Below are 17,612 nucleotides of genomic sequence, written 5' to 3'. Positions count from 1 at the left end.
AATCTTTTTTATGATTATGATAACACCAACGAACTGCGATATACAGTGGCGTGAACGTTAAAGAGTAGAGGCTTTTACCTTGTCCCAAACTCGTAAGTAGGCCTAATATAAAATAAGCGAACGGACGTAATTCCATGACTGAAAAACGCCGCAGCAGGTTGCTTGACACAATTAAGAAGAGTCGAGTCGGAAGACTTAAATCAACTTCAACCCGCAGGAGATTTCTCAAAGCTTGGAGTTAATTAAGAACTGATTAGGACTGGCAGGTGGTTGGGTGGCACGTGATTTCACACACCGTTGCGTGCTGGGAAAAAAAACAGCTGTAGAATCGCTTCAAGAGATGTCATAAATAATAGGACACTTATTTATTATAACCCTTACAAATCATTGACATTTTAATAGACAAGAATCTCAGATCAGCTCATCATCCTCATCATTATCATTAGTGAAGAACTGCAGCTGTCAGTCCTGCAGGTAGGACAACAGGGGAGGGGCTTCAGGCTTCCCAGGATCCCCTTGCTGAAAGCTGGGGGGGGGGAAGTCTGTCAGTTGGGCCTGGCACTGGTCCTGAGCCTGGTACCGGGAGGGATCGAGGTGTGTGCTCCTTTCACAAATCTGGTGACGGTTGAAGGGATAGTGATGGAGGAAGAAAGGAAGAGAGGTATAGAGAAATAATTAAAAATATATATATAACAACCCCATGAACCCCTGTATGTGTGCGTGCGGTGGGGGGTCCCTACCAGAGGGGGGTACCTGTAGAGACCCATGGAGCTGAGACTGATGACCTCACAGCTCTGGGAGTCTGCATCTCTGGCATTTACGACCCTGAGGTAGAGCTCTGCACGGTCCAGCTACAGGAGGGGCGTGGGGTGGGGGTGGAGGAGGGGGCAACATACAGTGGAGACTGAAAGAGGGGTGGGGCACCAATGTGTGCAGTTTTTACTTTCAGCCGTCACAAAACAGTCACATCCAAGCAGTTCATGCAATCAGCTTTATGTGCAACGCTGAGGTCAAATATGAATGTGGAGCTGTACATATGTCACACAGGAATGCTATTACAACAAGGAAGGTAAGACAGAAGAGGGTGAGTGTATTGAAACGATCCGGACTGAAAAAAAGAGCAGTGTTTCTGTACTGAAACCGGGCCCTGCTCTACTGTCACCTGAGGAATAGTATTGATCTCTCTTGAGGTTAGACCGGGTCGGACCGGTAGGACCCGGACCAGAACCTTCCACCTCCCGCTAAGCACACGGTTGTGTTTATCAAACAGGTCAACTTTGCTCCAGCCCCGTGGCACCAGGTGCCTCACTTCCTGTCCACACATGTCATATCCTCCCGAGGCCTGCAGCTGGAGCCCCAGGGAGATGGAGGAGGAGGGGAGGAGCCTGGGGTAGGAGGGAGGGGCAGATACTATTAAGGTAAGAAGACACCAAAATGTAGGGCCTTATATTTGTTACAAGTTACAAATGACATCCTGTAAAATGTTCACATCCAACTTAAAGTTAGGTAGGTAGGCTAGGTAGGCTAGGTAGCTAAGGAAGAAAGGAAGGCAGGCTCACATGGGCACTGCCTGTCTGGTGGCAAAAATGGCCATGCTTCCTCTGGACTGCTGGGGGAGTGGTGGCAGGGCAGACAGGCTGACAGGCTGGGAGTGTGCTGGGGGCAAGGGTCTGGGGCTGCTCAGCTCCTGGTCTCCACTGGACAGGCTTACCTCCAGCCTGCACACCCTGAAGTCTGGAGAGAGTCCCAGCACACAGTCATAGAATACCACCAGCCCCGCCCTGGGGACACACAGCAGTGAGGGGATGAGGAAAGCTCACATGTTTCATATATATATATATATATACAGTGCCCTCCAAAAGTATTGGAACAGTGAGGCGAATTCCTTTATTTTTGCTGTAGACTGAAAACATTTGGGCTTGACATCAAATAATGAACGTGAGACCAGAGATCAACGTTTCAGCTTTTATTTCCAGGTATTTACATCAGGATCTGATGCACAACTAAGAAAATATCACATTTTGTTTGAATCCACCCATTTGTCATGTGAGCAAAAGTATTGGAACAGATATACTTAAAACATATTTAAGTGAATAAGACTTAATATTTAGTTGCAAATCCTTTGCCTTCAATAACTGCAGCAAGTCTGTGACCCATTGACGTCACCAAACTTTTGCATTCTTCCTTTTTGATGCTTTCCCAGGCTTTCACTGCAGCCTCTTTCAGTTGTTGTTTGTTTTGTGGGGTTCCTCCCTTCAGTCTCCTCTTAAGCAGGTAAAATGCGTGCTCTATAGGGTTTAAGTCTGGAGATTGACTTGGCCAGTCTAATACCTTCCATTTCTTGCCCCTGATGAACTCCTTTGTTGTTTTGGCAGTGTGTTTTGGGTCGTTATCTTGCTGCATGATGAAGGCTCTGCCAATCAGTTTGGTTGCATCTTTCCTTAAATTGGCAGACAAAATGTTTCTGTAGACTTCCGAGTTCATTTTGCTGCTGCCATCATGTGTTACATCCTCAATGAAGATTAATGAGCCCGTCCCAGAAGAAGCCATGCAAGCCCAAGCCATGACATTACCTCCACCGTGTTTCACAGATGAGCTTGTGTGTTTGGGATCATGAGCAGTTCCTTTCTTTCTCCAAACTTTAGCCTTTCCATCACTTTGGTAAAAGTTAATCTTTGTCTCATCAGTCCATAAAACTTTGTCCCAGAATTTTTGAGGTTCATCTCTGTACTTTTTGGCAAATTCCAGCCTGGCCTTCCTATTCTTCTTGCTAATGAGTGGTTTGCATCTTCTGGTGTAGCCCTTGTACTTTTGTTCATGAAGTCTTCTGCGAACAGTAGATAGTGATACCTTCACTCCTGCCATCTGGAGGTTGTTGCTGATCTCACTAACAGTTGTTTTAGGGTCTTTCTTTACAGCTCTCACAATGTTTCTGTCATCAACTGCTGATGTTTTCCTTGGTCTACCTGTTCGACGTCTGTTACTTAGTACACCAGTAGTTTTCTTCTTCTTCAGGACATTCCAAATGGTTGTACTGGCTATGGCCAATGTTTCTGCAATGGCTCTGATTGATTTTCCATCTTCTCTAAGACTCACAATTGCTTGTTTTTCACCCAAAGACAGCGCTCCGGTTTTCATGTTGTTTTCACCTCTGAATACAGTCTGCATAGACAAAACCTATCTTACCCAATCTGAACCTGAGTGTAGACATTCAGTGGTATTTATTGATTGAATAATGTATGTAATAGGACACACCTGGGCAACAAAACACACCTGTCAGTCATATGTTCCAATACTTTTGCTCACGTGACAAATGGGTGGGTTCGAACAAAAAGGTGATATTTTCTCATTTGTGCATCAGATCCTGATGTAAATACCTGGAAATAAAAGCTGAAACGTTGATCTCTGGTTTCACATTCATCGTTTGATGTCAAGCCCAAATGTTTTCAGTCTACAGCAAAAATAAAGGAATTGGCCTCACTGTTCCAATACTTTTGGAGGGCACTGTATATATATATACACAGATATACATATCTCATAATAAGGGTCCTCTGCAGTATTTTCCGGGCTATATGTCACACTTTTTTTCATAGTTTGGCTGGTCCTGCAACTTATAGTCAGGTGTGACTTATATATCAAAATATATATATAATTTAACATGTTTTTAAAAGTTAATTCATACTGACTAACATGAACCAATGAGTACAACGGCAGACATCCCAACTTGCAGAGACTCATTTCCGGGAGGTGAAAGCCTCCCAGGTATGTACTTTATGCTATTGTGTAGCTGAATAACTGTTAATGTGTCATGTTAACATACCGGACACCTATTCAGACTGTTGTTCTGTGTGCTATTGTGTAGTTGAATAACTTGCCTTTCCAGATTAAATGTCTGTTTTGTGAAATACATTTCTAAATAAATGCAATTTATAGTCCTGTGCGACTTATATATGTTTTTTTCCTCTTCATTATGCATTTTTTGACTGATGCGACTCATATTCCGGAGTGACGTATACTGTAGTCCAAAAAATACGGTACTACTAATACACTTTAAATAGACCAAGGCTTCTTCCCAATGCATTTGACAACAAGGCTAACAGGTTCACAACTGCAAACTAACTTCCACTTTTATCATGAACAACAGGATGTGTGCCAACCTCCCACACATACACTCCTATCTGAGCCTGCAGTTATCTCTGACCTTGCCACAGCATTCCCCTTATCACTCAAAACAATTCTAAATATTGGATGGGAGTAATAAGAGAAAACCTCCCTCTACCACTGGCTCAAGGTCAGTGTGCACCTGGAACTTTCTACAGTTGCGCTTTCTTTGACCAATCAACTACATACTATGCCTATTGTCTTTACTCTATAGTTTTACTGTAACTTTAATGCATCTTTTCTTTTCTTTGCATGACGTTTCTAAAAACATCCGTATTTCTCTTGTTCATGATGGAGGGCGAGAGAGAGAGAGAGAGAGAGAGAGAGAGAGGGGTAAGACTAACATAGGGTCATAGGGAGCAGGGTCCAGATCTTCAGAAGCTTCCAGAGATAGATGCTGTAGAGCTGGAGTCTCTGACCTCACCTGGACCTGAGGGCACAGACCAGTACCAGAAGAGCAGGGTTAGCTATGGACCAGTACCAGTACCAGTACCATAGAGCAGGGTTAGCTATGCACCCGTACCAGTACCATAGAGCATGGTTAGCTATGGACCCGTAGCAGTACCATAGAGCAGTGTTAGCTACGGACCAGTACCAGTACCATAGAGCAGGGTTAGTTATATACTCGTACCAGTACCATAGAGCAGGGTTAGCTACGGACCAGTACCAGTACCATAGAGCAGGGTTAGTTATGGACCCGTACCAGTACCATAGAGCATGGTTAGCTATGAACCGGTACCAGTACCATAAAGCAGGGTTAGTTATGGACCAGTACCAGAGGGGGGAAACGCAGGGGTGACCCAGGCGTCTTGCTGGTGAGCATCTGCCTCCTCATTTTCTGAATCTCCATCTCGTGCTTCAGCAGGTCCAGGTCCATCTTCATGGCTGACAGATGATGGTCAGAGAGTCCTCTTGTGGGCCTCCTGCTCCTCCTACTCCTCCTTAGCTGTGCCAGGAGGATCTCCTCCTGCAGCCTCCGGTTCTCCTCCTCCACCTCCCACAGCTCCCGTCTGCTCAGCCCAGGCAGGGAAGGCCCTCCTCTGGGTTCTGGCTTTCTGCCTGGACACCCAAGAGAGGAGACAGAGTTAGGAATGATGGAGAGAGAGAGAGAGAGAGAGAGAGAGAGAGAGAGAGAGAGAGAGAGAGAGAGAGAGAGAGAGAGAGAAGAGAGAGAGATGAGAGAGAGAAAGACAGAGACGAGAGAGAGAGAGAGAGAGAGAGAGAGAGAGAGAGAGAGAGAGAGAGAGAGAGAGAGAGAGAGAGAGAGAGAGAGAGAGAGAGAGAGAGAGATTATGTCTGACTTTTGCTCCGGTCCCTGTGCTGGGGCTGGCTAGTGTGGGCCCAGATCCTCTGGTTTCCCTCCAACTTCAGGGCTTCATCCAGCATATCCTGCAACTGAGCCAAAATGGCCACCTCACAGCCGCCATGTTGGAGATAAGTGAGACGCAGGCAGCTAAAGGGGCCAAACAGAGAACAAACAGCAGTCAATGTTAAACTGTATCAACAGTTACAGAGGACACAATTGTTTTGTGCTGACAGTCAGTATTGCGTAGTCTAATAGAGCTGTGTGTATGTGATTACCTGATCTCTGCTGAAAGACCTGCACCACCATATACGGGCACGTAGGTGTGGGTGTGACCGGGGGCTAGGAGGGCCTGGGGGGGGGGTCTGGGATCTTCCTGGGGGGTGTGGAGACGAGAGTCTCTGTTTCTGCTGGGAACAGTCCCTCTCCTGAAGGAGATAGTGTACACATGGTTACCTGTTCTCACGGAACAATATGATCTGAAATCAACATAGAAGACAGTGTGTGTGTTTGTGTGCTGACCATGTCTGTGTGTGCGCGCTGATAGTCACTGTGTGTGTGTGTGTGTGTGTGTGTGTGTGTACTGACAGTGCCTGAGTGCCAGGCTGCTGCAGGTGTTCCAGTAGTGTCTCCAGCAGGTGTGTGTTCCTGTGCTCCTGCAGCCTGAGTTCACACAGCATCCTCTCCAGCTCAGACACTCTCCTGCTGTGTGCTGACATCTCCATCTGCCTCTGCCCCATGTCTTTGGGTGGGTCGAGCGGGGAAGCGTCATCACATAGCTTCATATCATAGTGTTACGTATGAAGTACCGTATTTGAAGATTCAAGAATCGACCTATCTATTTATATCCATTAATGCATGACACAGCGCTAAATACTAAGTAGAATATACCTCTCCTTTGTCTTTCTAGGTTGGGGTTCTGGTGTTTCAGTCGGGTCAGTTGTGCTGTGTGGTCCTCTGACAGGGTTCTGGGGTTGGGCCCTCCCAGGCCAGACCCCAGTCCCCCCCATGCCCTCCCTGACTGCATGGAAGGGGATGGGGCACAGACAGTCACCACTTTAGGCTGCACGACATAACCATGAAACCTATGGAAAAACCTTGATAATGAACTTGTAATAAACGATTTAGCACGTTAATTAAAATGTGCCTACTGGTTCACTGTGGGTGTTCCTGTAAGACACGGGTCTCAGTGTTCCAGTGGGGGGCTTCTCCTCTGGGGTGTGTCGGTCCTTCACCCCCTGGCCTCCCTCCACCCTCCGGGTGTCCTCTGTCCTTCTCCTCAGCTCCTGGCGTCTTCTCTGCAGCTCTCTGACTCTCTCAAGCTGGAGAGGGGCCGAACGACCATCCTCAGTTAGACACTCCAAAAACCCATCCTGGTTGACCCTCAATCCCTTTTAATCGAATTTTAGCCAAACACAATCATTGCTACGACACGGAATTGATTTGCTCCCTTGCTGTTATAGATACCATGTCCAGCGGCGTCTCTGGCTCCTGGGTTTTTATAAACTCTCCGCCAATACAGAACTTCTCCTTGTGCTTGTCCAGGAGAAGATATGACCTGAAATTCATTTTACAGCGAGAACAACTAAATTCCATACTTTCGCGTGTTCAACGCCGTGTTCTCCACTTTCTGTATATCGGATTTGCACTCGATAATCGTCTCTCACACGAATAATCAATGCAGTTTTGTCTGGCAGCAGCGCGCTTGGCAACCACTATCAACAAGCGCAACATTTCAGATAAAGATGGGCGCGACCTTATTTGCGTGTGGAGGAACCTGGATTGTAAACGTTTTTTTTCTCCATATTAAATATGCTAAAAACTTTGGATTATTGTAAAGTCTGCATGTGGCGTGGTGTGATTTAACAATGTTCAAGATGACAGACATTCACAGACAGTTGCCTATGTTACGAATGTATAATTTAACTAATTAATAGTAAGCCGCCAGTCTATGGCAGTAGGATCTGCTAATTTTGTGTAAGAAATCTATCTATGCTAGATTGGTCTACAAGCGGTCGTAGAGCGCAAAAGAAGCAGTGATCGACACAATCTCAAGCCAGTCCACGAGAGAGCTATCCTCAGGTTATCCGATTGAAAATTGATCTTTAGCCAATAGGAGCGAGCGGGAGGAGGGACAGACAATTGTGTCTGATTATGTTTGGTTGAGCTATGTACGATGGGCCATCGTCCGGCGGCACGGGAAGAAAACATTAGCTGAACTATATAGAAATACCGTTAGAGACGGACCGAAGGAATATTTGTCACTGTTACTCTTGGTTGCCCAACAGTCAGCGATTTCAACTCTGGGTAAGTCGATTAAACATGGGACAGGGACAGCCGCTAGTTGTAAACATGTCCCAAACCTGCTTATTGGTCTCTTATACAAAGTAGCAAGCTTGCTAGCATTTTTTGGGGTAGAACTGTCAGTCAATGCAAACAAAAGAAGCATGAACAATCCGCTGTTTTATGTAATTGGCTTACGGGCTTTCAAGAATGTGTGTATTTAGGGGTTGCGTTTGCTTCATTGCACAACTTGTGTTAGCTTGTTTCTTTTCTGATTCATGATTGGTATTATTACGGGTAATTAATTCAGGTCCCTGACGTGTGTGTGTATGTTGTAGCCAAGCCTGTCTGCATGCCAAATACCGGAGTAGAACCATCGGATACAAAGTAACAACCGCAGACATTTCAGGCACGCTTCCGTGTGTGCTGCAGACGAGTTATCCTTTGTTTCGCCGCTTAGTTTGTGATAAGATTGTCTTTTGATTCGAATGAACGGATCTTTGTGCTCTGGAAACTGACTGGTGACTGACTGCACTTTAAAATTAGGCTCCTTAGTCTCTTTCTGCTCTAGTTAACTACCTAGTGCTCTATCAAAAATGGTTAACTTCCGATACTCAGTTCTAACGGAGCTGCACAGGTATAGCCCCCGACTTCGTATCACATCCGTCTCACCATTATCTCTGATTTATGTGCCTGTCTATGTGTTTGTGGCAGAACCCGAAACAAGCACACCGCCAAACAAGTGCTCCCTGCCTCGTCGAGTCAGAGGTGAAGTCAGCCTACAAGTGCCTGTGCCATTGCTGTGCACACTCCTTTGTGTCCCGACATTCCTGCCCACCTCCTCCCTCCCCCCCCTGGTTTCCGGAGGGGACGACTGTTCTCCCCCTTCACTGTTACCCTCCCCCCCACCCCCCCAACCCCCATCCACTCGCCCACCATGTCCTCCATCCTGCCCTTCACCCCCCCGGTGGTGAAGCGTCTCCTGGGTTGGAAAAAGAGTCCAGGGGGCTCTGGCGGCGCTGGCAGTGGAGGGGTGGAGCTCAACGCCCAGGAGGAGAAGTGGTGTGAGAAGGCTGTGAAGAGCCTGGTGAAGAAGCTGAAGAAGACGGGTCAGCTCGACGAGCTGGAGAAGGCCATCAGCTCCCAGAACTGCAACACCAAGTGTGTCACCATCCCTAGGTAAAAAGGCACGCACACACACAGGGTATCATTATCCGAGCAGTAGATCATCAATAGATATATCCGCTGAGCTCTCCTAGTCACGCACTCACTTGCACGCCTCACACGCACTCACACAGACACACACACACATGCACAGACACACACATGTCAGTGTTTCGGGGGTTCAAAAGACAGACAGCCATGTCTATGTTGCTGGAGATGGCAGAAGTGAAACCCAGTCAGGGCTAGCTGTTCAGGAGGATTTCCTGTTTTCCTGCCAGACTCAGCTGGTTGTTCTGACATGCAGCAGCAACAACAGAGCCGTGGGCGCTCTATGGCCTGCTGGGCTGTTCAGATGGGATGCATTCCCTTCACTCACACACACACTGACTAGTGTAAAGTTCATGTACGAACTCAGTCACCCCCTCTCGAGAGGTTATCAAGAGGTCAGTGTTACTGAGGTTGACAGGTGATCGGCAGATCCTCAAGACGGGTTATTCTGGGAGACAGGTGATGTGTAGATTAGTCTGACTGTCTGTCTAGGTATCTGTGGTGCACACTTGGTCCAGTCACACGATTCTGTGTCTTCCTGTGAGCAGACTTCCTGTATCACATGACATGGATACAGGATGAGCAAGTCAGCACTTTCACACTCTGTATCAAAGCAAGGATGAGTTGACCATGTGTGTCCACAGCTGTCTGACTCGTCAACCAATCAGGTGGGCTGGTGTAGATGACAGGTGTTTGGTAAAACAAGATATCCAATGATTTGGCCTGTTGTGATCAGATCACAGGTAGGCTCTCTCTGTCTCCGTCCTGTTTTCCAGTTCCCACTGTGGGAGATAGTGTTGTAATTGTAACCACCTACTTGACCTTGGAACCGTAGGACTGAGACGTGTTTAAAGGGGAAGAGAAGAGGGGAGGTGAGGGATAGGGAGGGAAGGAGGGAGAGGGTGAGGGAGGGGGAGGGTGAGGGATAGGCAGGCAAGGAAGGGGAGGGTGAGGGATAGGGAGTGGGTGGGGTGAGTAAAAGGGCGATGCAGCTTCAGAATCTCAAGGAGCAGTTGTTTTCCATCACACATGACCATACACCTGTCACATGTGGTTTGTCATGTCCATACAGCCTCGGTGCTTGCCTGTGTCATCTGGCTGGGGTTTGAAAGGTTTCACTCGCCTAGCAAGATGAAATCCCTGGCTTCCCACACACATCCTTTCCTTCTCTCTTTCTCTCTCTCTTTCTCTCTTTCTTTCTCTCTTTCTCTCTCTCTTTCTATCTTTCTTTTTCTCTTTCTTTCTTTCTTTCTTTCTTTTTTCCTTCCTGCTTCTTTCGTCCCCCTTCCTTTATCCATGCTGTCATGCTAGACCAGGACTCACCTGCCTGTCTGACCATCTTCATGTCATCCATCTCCTCCGTGTGTCTGAGGGAATCATGATTTCACATTTTTGTCATCGTTTTTTATTTGACTTTTTGGTCCGTTTATGTGTTCCTGCCATGTGTTCTTGACCACAGCAACTGTTCTGAGATCTGGGGTCTGAGTTCAGCTCACACCATAGAGAAGTGGGATACCTCTGGAATGTACGGCTTCCCTGACCATACCAGGTGACTATGCCCTCCGCTTCGCCACGTGACCGTGTACATGCTGTCATGTGACCCTTCGAGTGTGCTCATGTGACCTGCGCCGCCTTCCTTTGTGCTTCCCCTTTGTGTCTCAAACGTCTCTCTGTGTGCGTCCTCCTACTGGCCCCAGCTCTGTTTCCAACCCCATCGGAGGACAAAATGTTAGGAGAGGAACCCAAGCCTTTTTTCTTTTTGTCCTCCAATGGGATTACAGGAGGGAAGCCCAATTATCGGGTTAGGGTCTGCGTTAGGAACGCTGTCCTAAAGCAGTAAGTCTTGACTCGTCCTCCACCTCCTCCCCAGGTCTCTGGACGGCCGTCTCCAGGTGTCCCACAGGAAGGGCCTCCCCCATGTCATCTACTGCCGCCTGTGGCGCTGGCCAGATCTCCACAGCCACCACGAGCTGCGGGCCATGGAGGCCTGCCAGTACGCCTTCCACCTGAAGAAGGACGAGGTCTGCGTCAACCCCTACCACTACCAGAGGGTGGAGACCCCCGGTACGACCCCTGACCTCTCGCCAGGCACCACGCAGGCCAGCCGGAGATGTGGTCTGCTGGGTGGAATCTGAACTCTCCTCTTCTCCCCCATCCTCAACTCTCCTGTCCTCCGCTACCCTCCCCCCTTCTCTCCTCTCCTCACCTCCAGTCCTTCCTCCAGTGCTGGTTCCCAGACACACAGAGATCCTGACAGACCTCCCCCCTCTGGACGACTACACACACTCCATCCCTGAGAACACCAACTTCCCTGCAGGCATGGAGCCCCCCAACAACTACATCCCAGGTCAGTCTCTCTGTCTCTGTCTCTGTCTCTCTGTCTCTCTGTCTCTCTCTCTGTCTCTCTCTCTGTCTGTCTCTCTCTGTCTCTCTCTGTGTCTCTGTCTCATATACACACACACTTCTTCTCCGATACACACCCCTCCTCCAACACCTCTCTTGTGTTACAGAGACCCCTCCACCAGGGTACATCAGTGAGGATGGAGAGACCAGCGATCAACCCCTGAACCAGTCCATGGACACGGGTACGAGTGTAGGACTGGGCCAGTGTTCTAGGATGGTACAGTTCTTGCCTGTACCCTGACAGACGTGTTGTAAAGTGAGTCTGTCTTTCCATCTAGGTTCTCCAGCTGAACTGTCACCTAGTGGAACATTGTCGCCTGTCAGTCATGGCCTGGGTAAGACCTCTAACACACACACATTTACACAAACACACACACACCCACACACACATACTCGGTTAAGGGAAGAACGGGAATGAGGGAAGAAGAAGTTGATGATTCTATGTTCTCTCCACAAGACTGGAACCTGAAGACCTTCAACCGTCTAGTGTCCGACAACTCTCACACTGTCTCTCCATCTCTGTCCCCACCCCCGTCCCCCCATCCAGACCTCCAGCCGGTGACGTACTCCGAGCCGGCCTTCTGGTGCTCTATAGCCTACTACGAGTTGAACCAGCGCGTGGGGGAGACCTTCCACGCCTCGCAGCCCTCGCTGACGGTGGACGGCTTCACAGACCCCTCCAACTCTGAGCGCTTCTGCCTCGGCCTGCTGTCCAACGTCAACCGCAACGCCACCGTGGAGATGACACGCAGGCATATAGGTGGGCTAGCCCCGGACACACACACGCACACGCACACACACACGGCCCCCTCATACCAACACTCTCCTGGTGTGTGTGTGTGTGAGTGCAGGCAGGGGCGTGCGTCTTTACTACATTGGAGGAGAGGTGTTTGCAGAGTGTCTCAGCGACAGCGCCATCTTTGTCCAGAGCCCCAACTGTAACCAACGCTACGGCTGGCACCCGGCAACCGTCTGCAAGATTCCACCTGGTGAGGGGAGAGGGTGGTGGAGAGGGGGGAGGAAAGGGGAAAGATGAAAAGGATAATGATGATGTGTTTTCTTCACCAGGCTGTAACCTGAAGATCTTCAACAACCAGGAGTTTGCAGCCCTGCTGGCCCAGTCTGTGAACCAGGGCTTCGAGGCTGTCTACCAGCTGACCCGCATGTGCACCATCCGCATGAGCTTTGTCAAGGGCTGGGGGGCAGAGTACAGGTGAGGCTGGGGGGGTGACGCTGGGAGGTATGGGGAAGGGGTGAGGCTGGGAGGTATGGGGAAGGGGTTAGGGTGGGGGGGGGGTGAGGCTGGGGGGGGTGAGGCTGGAGGTATGGGGAAGGGCTGAGGCTGGGGTGGTGAGGCTGGGGGGGTGAGGCTGGAGGTATGGGGAAGGGGTGAGGCTGGGGGGGTGAGGCTGGAGGGTATGGGGAAGGGGTGAGCCTGGGAGGTATGGGGAAGGGGTGAGGCTGGGAGGTATGGGGAAGGGGTGAGGCTGGAGGGTATGGGGAAGGGGTGAGGCTGGGAGGTGGGTTTGAAGCTGGGCTGAACACACCTGTGTGTTGTTGTTGCAGACGGCAGACAGTGACCAGCACCCCCTGCTGGATCGAGCTGCACCTCAATGGGCCTCTCCAGTGGCTGGACAAGGTTCTGACCCAGATGGGCTCGCCCTCCGTGCGCTGTTCCAGCATGTCTTAATGTCCCCTGACCTTCAACCAGTATTTCTCTAAACCCCCAGTTCATCACCAGAAAAACCAGAAAACAGACTCTGTATATTTCCCAATTCTATTCCCTTATAAGATTTATTTTCACTCTCTCACACGCACACACACGCGCACACACACACCTGGTCAGTTACCCCGAAGTCCAGAAAGTGTGCCCCTAATGGATGTTGTTCAGATTGTGTCAAGGCCTGAAGCCGGACAAGCGACACGTGCGGGCCTCCAGCAGAGCCAGAGCCAGAGCAGGCCCTCGGAGGGATGTTTGTCTCCTGGACACAGCTTCTGGAGGCTGGAACCAGACCACAGAGACCACGACAAGGTCTCCCCCTAGTGGTGTGCTAAGGGAGGACGAACAGCACATCATTTGACATGCTAGTCAGTCTTACCACACCCTCTGCTTTCTCTTTTCTCCCTCTCTCTCTCTCTCTCTCTCTCTCTCTCTCTCTCTCTCTCTCTCTCTCTCTCTCTCTCTCTCTCTCTCTCTCTCTCTCTCTCTCTCGTATATGTCTCTCCTCTTTACTCCCCTCTATATAAAACAAAAACCTGTTGCCTTTGTAGTGAGTGAGTGGCTGTCCACCATGTTGAAGAGACGGGGATGTCCAAGACAGACCCAGAATTGACACGTACAATCAGACCGTTTTCCTCCACAGCAGACTAGAGAATGTGGCACAATGTCAGCGTTCTAGAACAAGTCTGTGTTCTTCTTCCTGCACACGTGCACACGTCTGGAGTGAGTGTTGCCAATCAAAACGGTCCAACGGACCAAACCGAGTAGTTGGTTACTAAATCTTCTTTTCGTGGTCAAAATCTTTCAAACGTCAAATATTTAAGCTTTAAGTATTGATTGACTAGTCTAGCATAATTTTGCACCATTCATTTTTTCCTTTTAGCTACCTTTTTGTATTTCCATGTATTTTTATATATAAATATATTAAAAATCTTTAAAACTTTTTTTTTCATTTAGAATTCAGCATTTCTTTTGATCTTGCCCACTTTGGGCCTCATGAAATGAGAAGTAGAAAAGTTGCTGTGTTTGACTGGTCGGCTGTCTACAGTAGAGAGACCTGCTCAAACAAGCCCCTCACCCTAGACCATCACACTTCCTGTTAAGCTCAAACAAGCCCCTCACCCTAGACCATCACACTTCCTGTTAAGCTCAAACAAGCCCCTCACCCATCTCGTCTCCCGTACTTGGTTCTAGTACTTGACTAGGCTGACCCCCCCCCCCCCCCTCCTGCTATTCTATCTAGGTGTTTGTGGTATGGGACAGTAAGAACAACAGGACTGCCGGTGTCATGAGTGAATCGTCGTGACAACCTGTAACTGTTGCTGTGGACGACAGTGTGCAGATGAGACTCGGATGTGGACCAGATCCATATGCATATAACTGTGGATGGATATACATTGATACACTGTCATTGAGTTCCACACATTCTTTTGTTTTTTCTCTTTTTTTTACTTTTTTTTTTTATGGCAAATCATTTGTGTGGATGAGCTTGTGTTTCCAATAGAAACTGTGCTGTTGCTGTAGTATGTGGTCTCTGAGCTCTTCAGGTGTTACATACAGTATGCAGACTTCATAAGTACACTAATAAAAGTTTGACTTCTCTGGATGCTGCTGTGTCGACTCGGTTGTTTGCAGATGAAAGGTTAGGCTGTCATGAGGGTATCTCTGTATGTTTTAAAAATATGTCAAAAATCTAGGGGATCTTTGTTCAACTAATAACACTGACCACTGTGGTTGGGAATATCATATCATATTTGATTATTATAACATTAATACGGTTTATTAAGCGTTTTCTCTGGTGCTGTTAGTCCAAGTCCCCCAAATGTGGTGTTCACACAACTGTCCAGCAGAGGGTGCTGCGGGCACAGTAATAGTCCAGAGTTCCCATCATGCAACCACTCCTGTCTGGGTTGGGTTAGTCCTGGTGCAGGACGAGAGAATGGAACCTTCTGTCTGGACTATAGAAATGAGAATAGTTCCAACTATGCACGTCTGCTGCACTTTGTAACTATATACACTATTTATATGTCTCTTTGGATGCTGACAAGTTAATAAATGAAAACGCAAACCTGATTGCAAAAACAAACAAGTGTTTGAATGATAGAAACATAGGGCTAATGCTTAGCGCCGATTGTAGTTCCACACCCTTCCCTACAACCACCCCCTTCCCCTTCTGGCGCCCCCCTCTCCCGCCACGGACCTGGGCCTCGCTCCTACGAGCAGCTCCATCAAACGTCTCCCAACACATTAACAAGCCTTGCGGGGAGGAGACTGAAAACCACTGCAGTCTATTATTCATGCAGAGTTTAACATGGATGATGTTTTTAGTGGTTTGGCGCAGTCTCCTCTTTGGCCCCCTGTGACCAGTTGACTCCCGAGCTACCAGGAAGCTCTTCCCTCACCGTGTAATACCCAGGCGGTAACATGTGAGCGTCCGCTGTCTGAGGGGTTTACCTGTGGCACCATGTCTTGTGTCTGAAGGGGGTTTTAATAGACAACCGTGTCATTTTCCTTGTGGTTGCCGATGACCTGACATAACCCACAGTAAACAAACCCTGGCCTCCCTGTGTGGGAAAGCGAAAGCTGTCGCCTTGGTCTCCGAGCCGGCTGAACGTGAAGCCAGCCTCGCCGACACGGGCACCCGGGCCCTCACATCCAACTCGTGCCATTGTTGGATGTCCCTACCAGCTTTGTGGGGCGCCAGCGTTGCGTGGCGTTCCTGTAAGACTTCCTTACGTTTGACCCTCTCGACCTCGGACAAAACCCTGCGAAGGTCTTTTGTCCGTCCAGTGGGCCTGGTGCAGCTTAATCGTGTATAAGTTACAGCTCCTAATTAAGACGTTGTCCTAACCTATGGTTGACCCGGCCTCCTTCACAAAGGGCTCTCCAAGAGTCTTTGTGGCATGGGCCGGCTGACTTGTCCAGCAGGAGTGTAAGATGTCCAGGCTGGGCTTTCTGCTGGCTGCCTGACCCAGGAAGAACCAGGTAACTGGAGCACAGAGGGGCCCCGCCAGGTAATTTGGCCCAGATGAGTTTTCCACTCGGAGGCACAGTGACTGCAGGACCAGGGTCAGCACCAGGGACAGAGGCAGGAACAGGACCAGGGACAGGGACAGGGACAGAGAGAGGGAGGTTGTGCGGGGAGGCGGGGCCACATTGCTGTCTCAGACCTGATGGGCATGTTGCTCTGGCTCATCTCAGCACAGAGCCTCTACCAGGGACAGGCTGGCTCCACTCTGCCTCCCGCAGGCTCCACTCAGAAACAGTAGGAGGCAGCAGTGAGCGCGAGTCTCCAACGTGAGAAGCTGGCAGCAGCTGCGTGTAAGCAGTGATTGTGTGTGTGTTAGGAGGTAATTAAAGCCATTAAACTGATTAGGAGTGTTTTCCTAATGGGCTGAGGGTCTGGTGTGATGACATCACAGACTTCTGTATCTTCAGCGTGCAATCTGTCATCTACCCAAGTAACTTCGTAAGTAAGCAATTAACTAACTGACTCACTGACTAAATTACTAACTAACTAACAAGTTAAAAAAATGAAACCACATTTGATGTGACCCGGGTAGACTCCAGACACTGTTCTGGCAACAGAAGTCACGGCATGGTGCATGTGATCATGTGACCTGCAGCCCATCTGCAATAGCATCTTGGTCTGATGGTTCAGGCCTGGTTCTGGAGAATGGGAGGTTGGGTTTAAACCCTGCAAGAAACATTTACCCCAGTGTAGATGTGTGTGTGTGTGTGTGCACGTGTCACCTGTTTTTTTTCACCATCCTGTTAAGAAAGAAATGTCACCCGTTTGTCAGCACACACCGCTCTCTCACCTACTGTTACAGGCTGCGTGTGTGTAAGTGTGTGTGTGTGTGTTTGACAGGAGGGAGTTATAAAAACAGTTAGGCTTAATAATTGATGTGCTGCATTTCAATCAATGTGAGAGCAGTGCGGGGCTAATTAAGGGTAGCCAGCCTTCCCCGGGGCCCCACCCAGGGGCCCACACCCTCCAGCCCACTTTCTACACAATTCATGGGAATTCTCTATTTCAGGAGACAGAGCTGGCCATGTTCTAACTCCCCCTCTCATCCGCCACCTCCTCTCCTCTCCTCCTCCGCTGTCCTCAGCCCCCTCCCTCTCTCCTCTCTCTGTCCTCCCCCTCCCCCCCCCTCTCTCCCCAGGCAGGAGAGTAAATGCAATTAATACCTCCGCCGTGCTGCCTGCTAATTATTAAAGCACAAGAAAGAGATTATTTTACACCAGACTAATTTAAAGTTCATTGATGATTGTTTTAATTAATTAAATAAGAAAGAAAGAAAGTACAAGCTGGAGTGCATGGCATATGACGGTAATGATTATCCTCTGTGTGTGTGTGTGTGTGTGTGCGTGTGTGTGCGTGTGCGTTCTTACGTGTGTTCCTGTGTGGGTGTATATGTGCCATTGTGCACGTGTGTGTCTACCAGTGTGTGTCTCTCTTCTGTGTGTGTTTGTATGTATGTGTGTGTGCTGTACCTGGGCCCAGTCTGGCAGAGCAGTGTGGAG

At 48.9% G+C, this 17,612-nt stretch overlaps 3 protein-coding genes across 3 annotated transcripts; 1 reads left to right on the top strand and 2 right to left on the bottom strand.

The window, feature by feature from the left end:
• Positions 1 to 385: 385 nt before the first annotated feature.
• LOC124484360 (coiled-coil domain-containing protein 17-like) lies at positions 386 to 3,738 on the bottom strand. Its single transcript, XM_047045252.1, has 5 exons — positions 3,725 to 3,738; positions 1,560 to 1,781; positions 1,163 to 1,385; positions 741 to 851; positions 386 to 615 (listed from the first exon to the last, which is right to left on the bottom strand). Exons 1-5 carry the CDS (start codon positions 3,736 to 3,738, stop codon positions 463 to 465), a joined length of 723 nt encoding a protein of 240 aa, XP_046901208.1. The 3' UTR covers positions 386 to 462.
• Positions 3,739 to 4,074: 336 nt separating this feature from the next.
• LOC124484359 lies at positions 4,075 to 7,137 on the bottom strand. The gene is made up of 8 exons (XM_047045251.1): positions 6,932 to 7,137; positions 6,616 to 6,786; positions 6,356 to 6,485; positions 6,053 to 6,206; positions 5,743 to 5,892; positions 5,463 to 5,614; positions 4,937 to 5,220; positions 4,075 to 4,591 (listed from the first exon to the last, which is right to left on the bottom strand). The coding sequence occupies exons 1-8, from the start codon at positions 7,058 to 7,060 to the stop codon at positions 4,448 to 4,450; spliced, it is 1,314 nt and encodes a 437-aa protein (XP_046901207.1). The 5' UTR covers positions 7,061 to 7,137; the 3' UTR covers positions 4,075 to 4,447.
• Positions 7,138 to 7,602: 465 nt separating this feature from the next.
• smad2 (SMAD family member 2) lies at positions 7,603 to 14,688 on the top strand. Its single transcript, XM_047045504.1, has 11 exons — positions 7,603 to 7,771; positions 8,462 to 8,926; positions 10,419 to 10,508; positions 10,830 to 11,023; positions 11,172 to 11,306; positions 11,470 to 11,544; positions 11,641 to 11,697; positions 11,910 to 12,122; positions 12,214 to 12,351; positions 12,431 to 12,575; positions 12,929 to 14,688. Exons 2-11 carry the CDS (start codon positions 8,685 to 8,687, stop codon positions 13,050 to 13,052), a joined length of 1,413 nt encoding a protein of 470 aa, XP_046901460.1. The 5' UTR covers positions 7,603 to 7,771; positions 8,462 to 8,684; the 3' UTR covers positions 13,053 to 14,688.
• Positions 14,689 to 17,612: the final 2,924 nt, after the last annotated feature.

This window comes from Hypomesus transpacificus, chromosome 22 (genome assembly GCF_021917145.1).
Source record: "Hypomesus transpacificus isolate Combined female chromosome 22, fHypTra1, whole genome shotgun sequence".
NCBI classification, from domain to species: Eukaryota; Metazoa; Chordata; class Actinopteri; order Osmeriformes; family Osmeridae; genus Hypomesus; species Hypomesus transpacificus.
The sequence above is the reverse complement of the archived record's forward strand: the minus strand, read 5'-3'. Positions and strand labels throughout refer to the sequence as shown.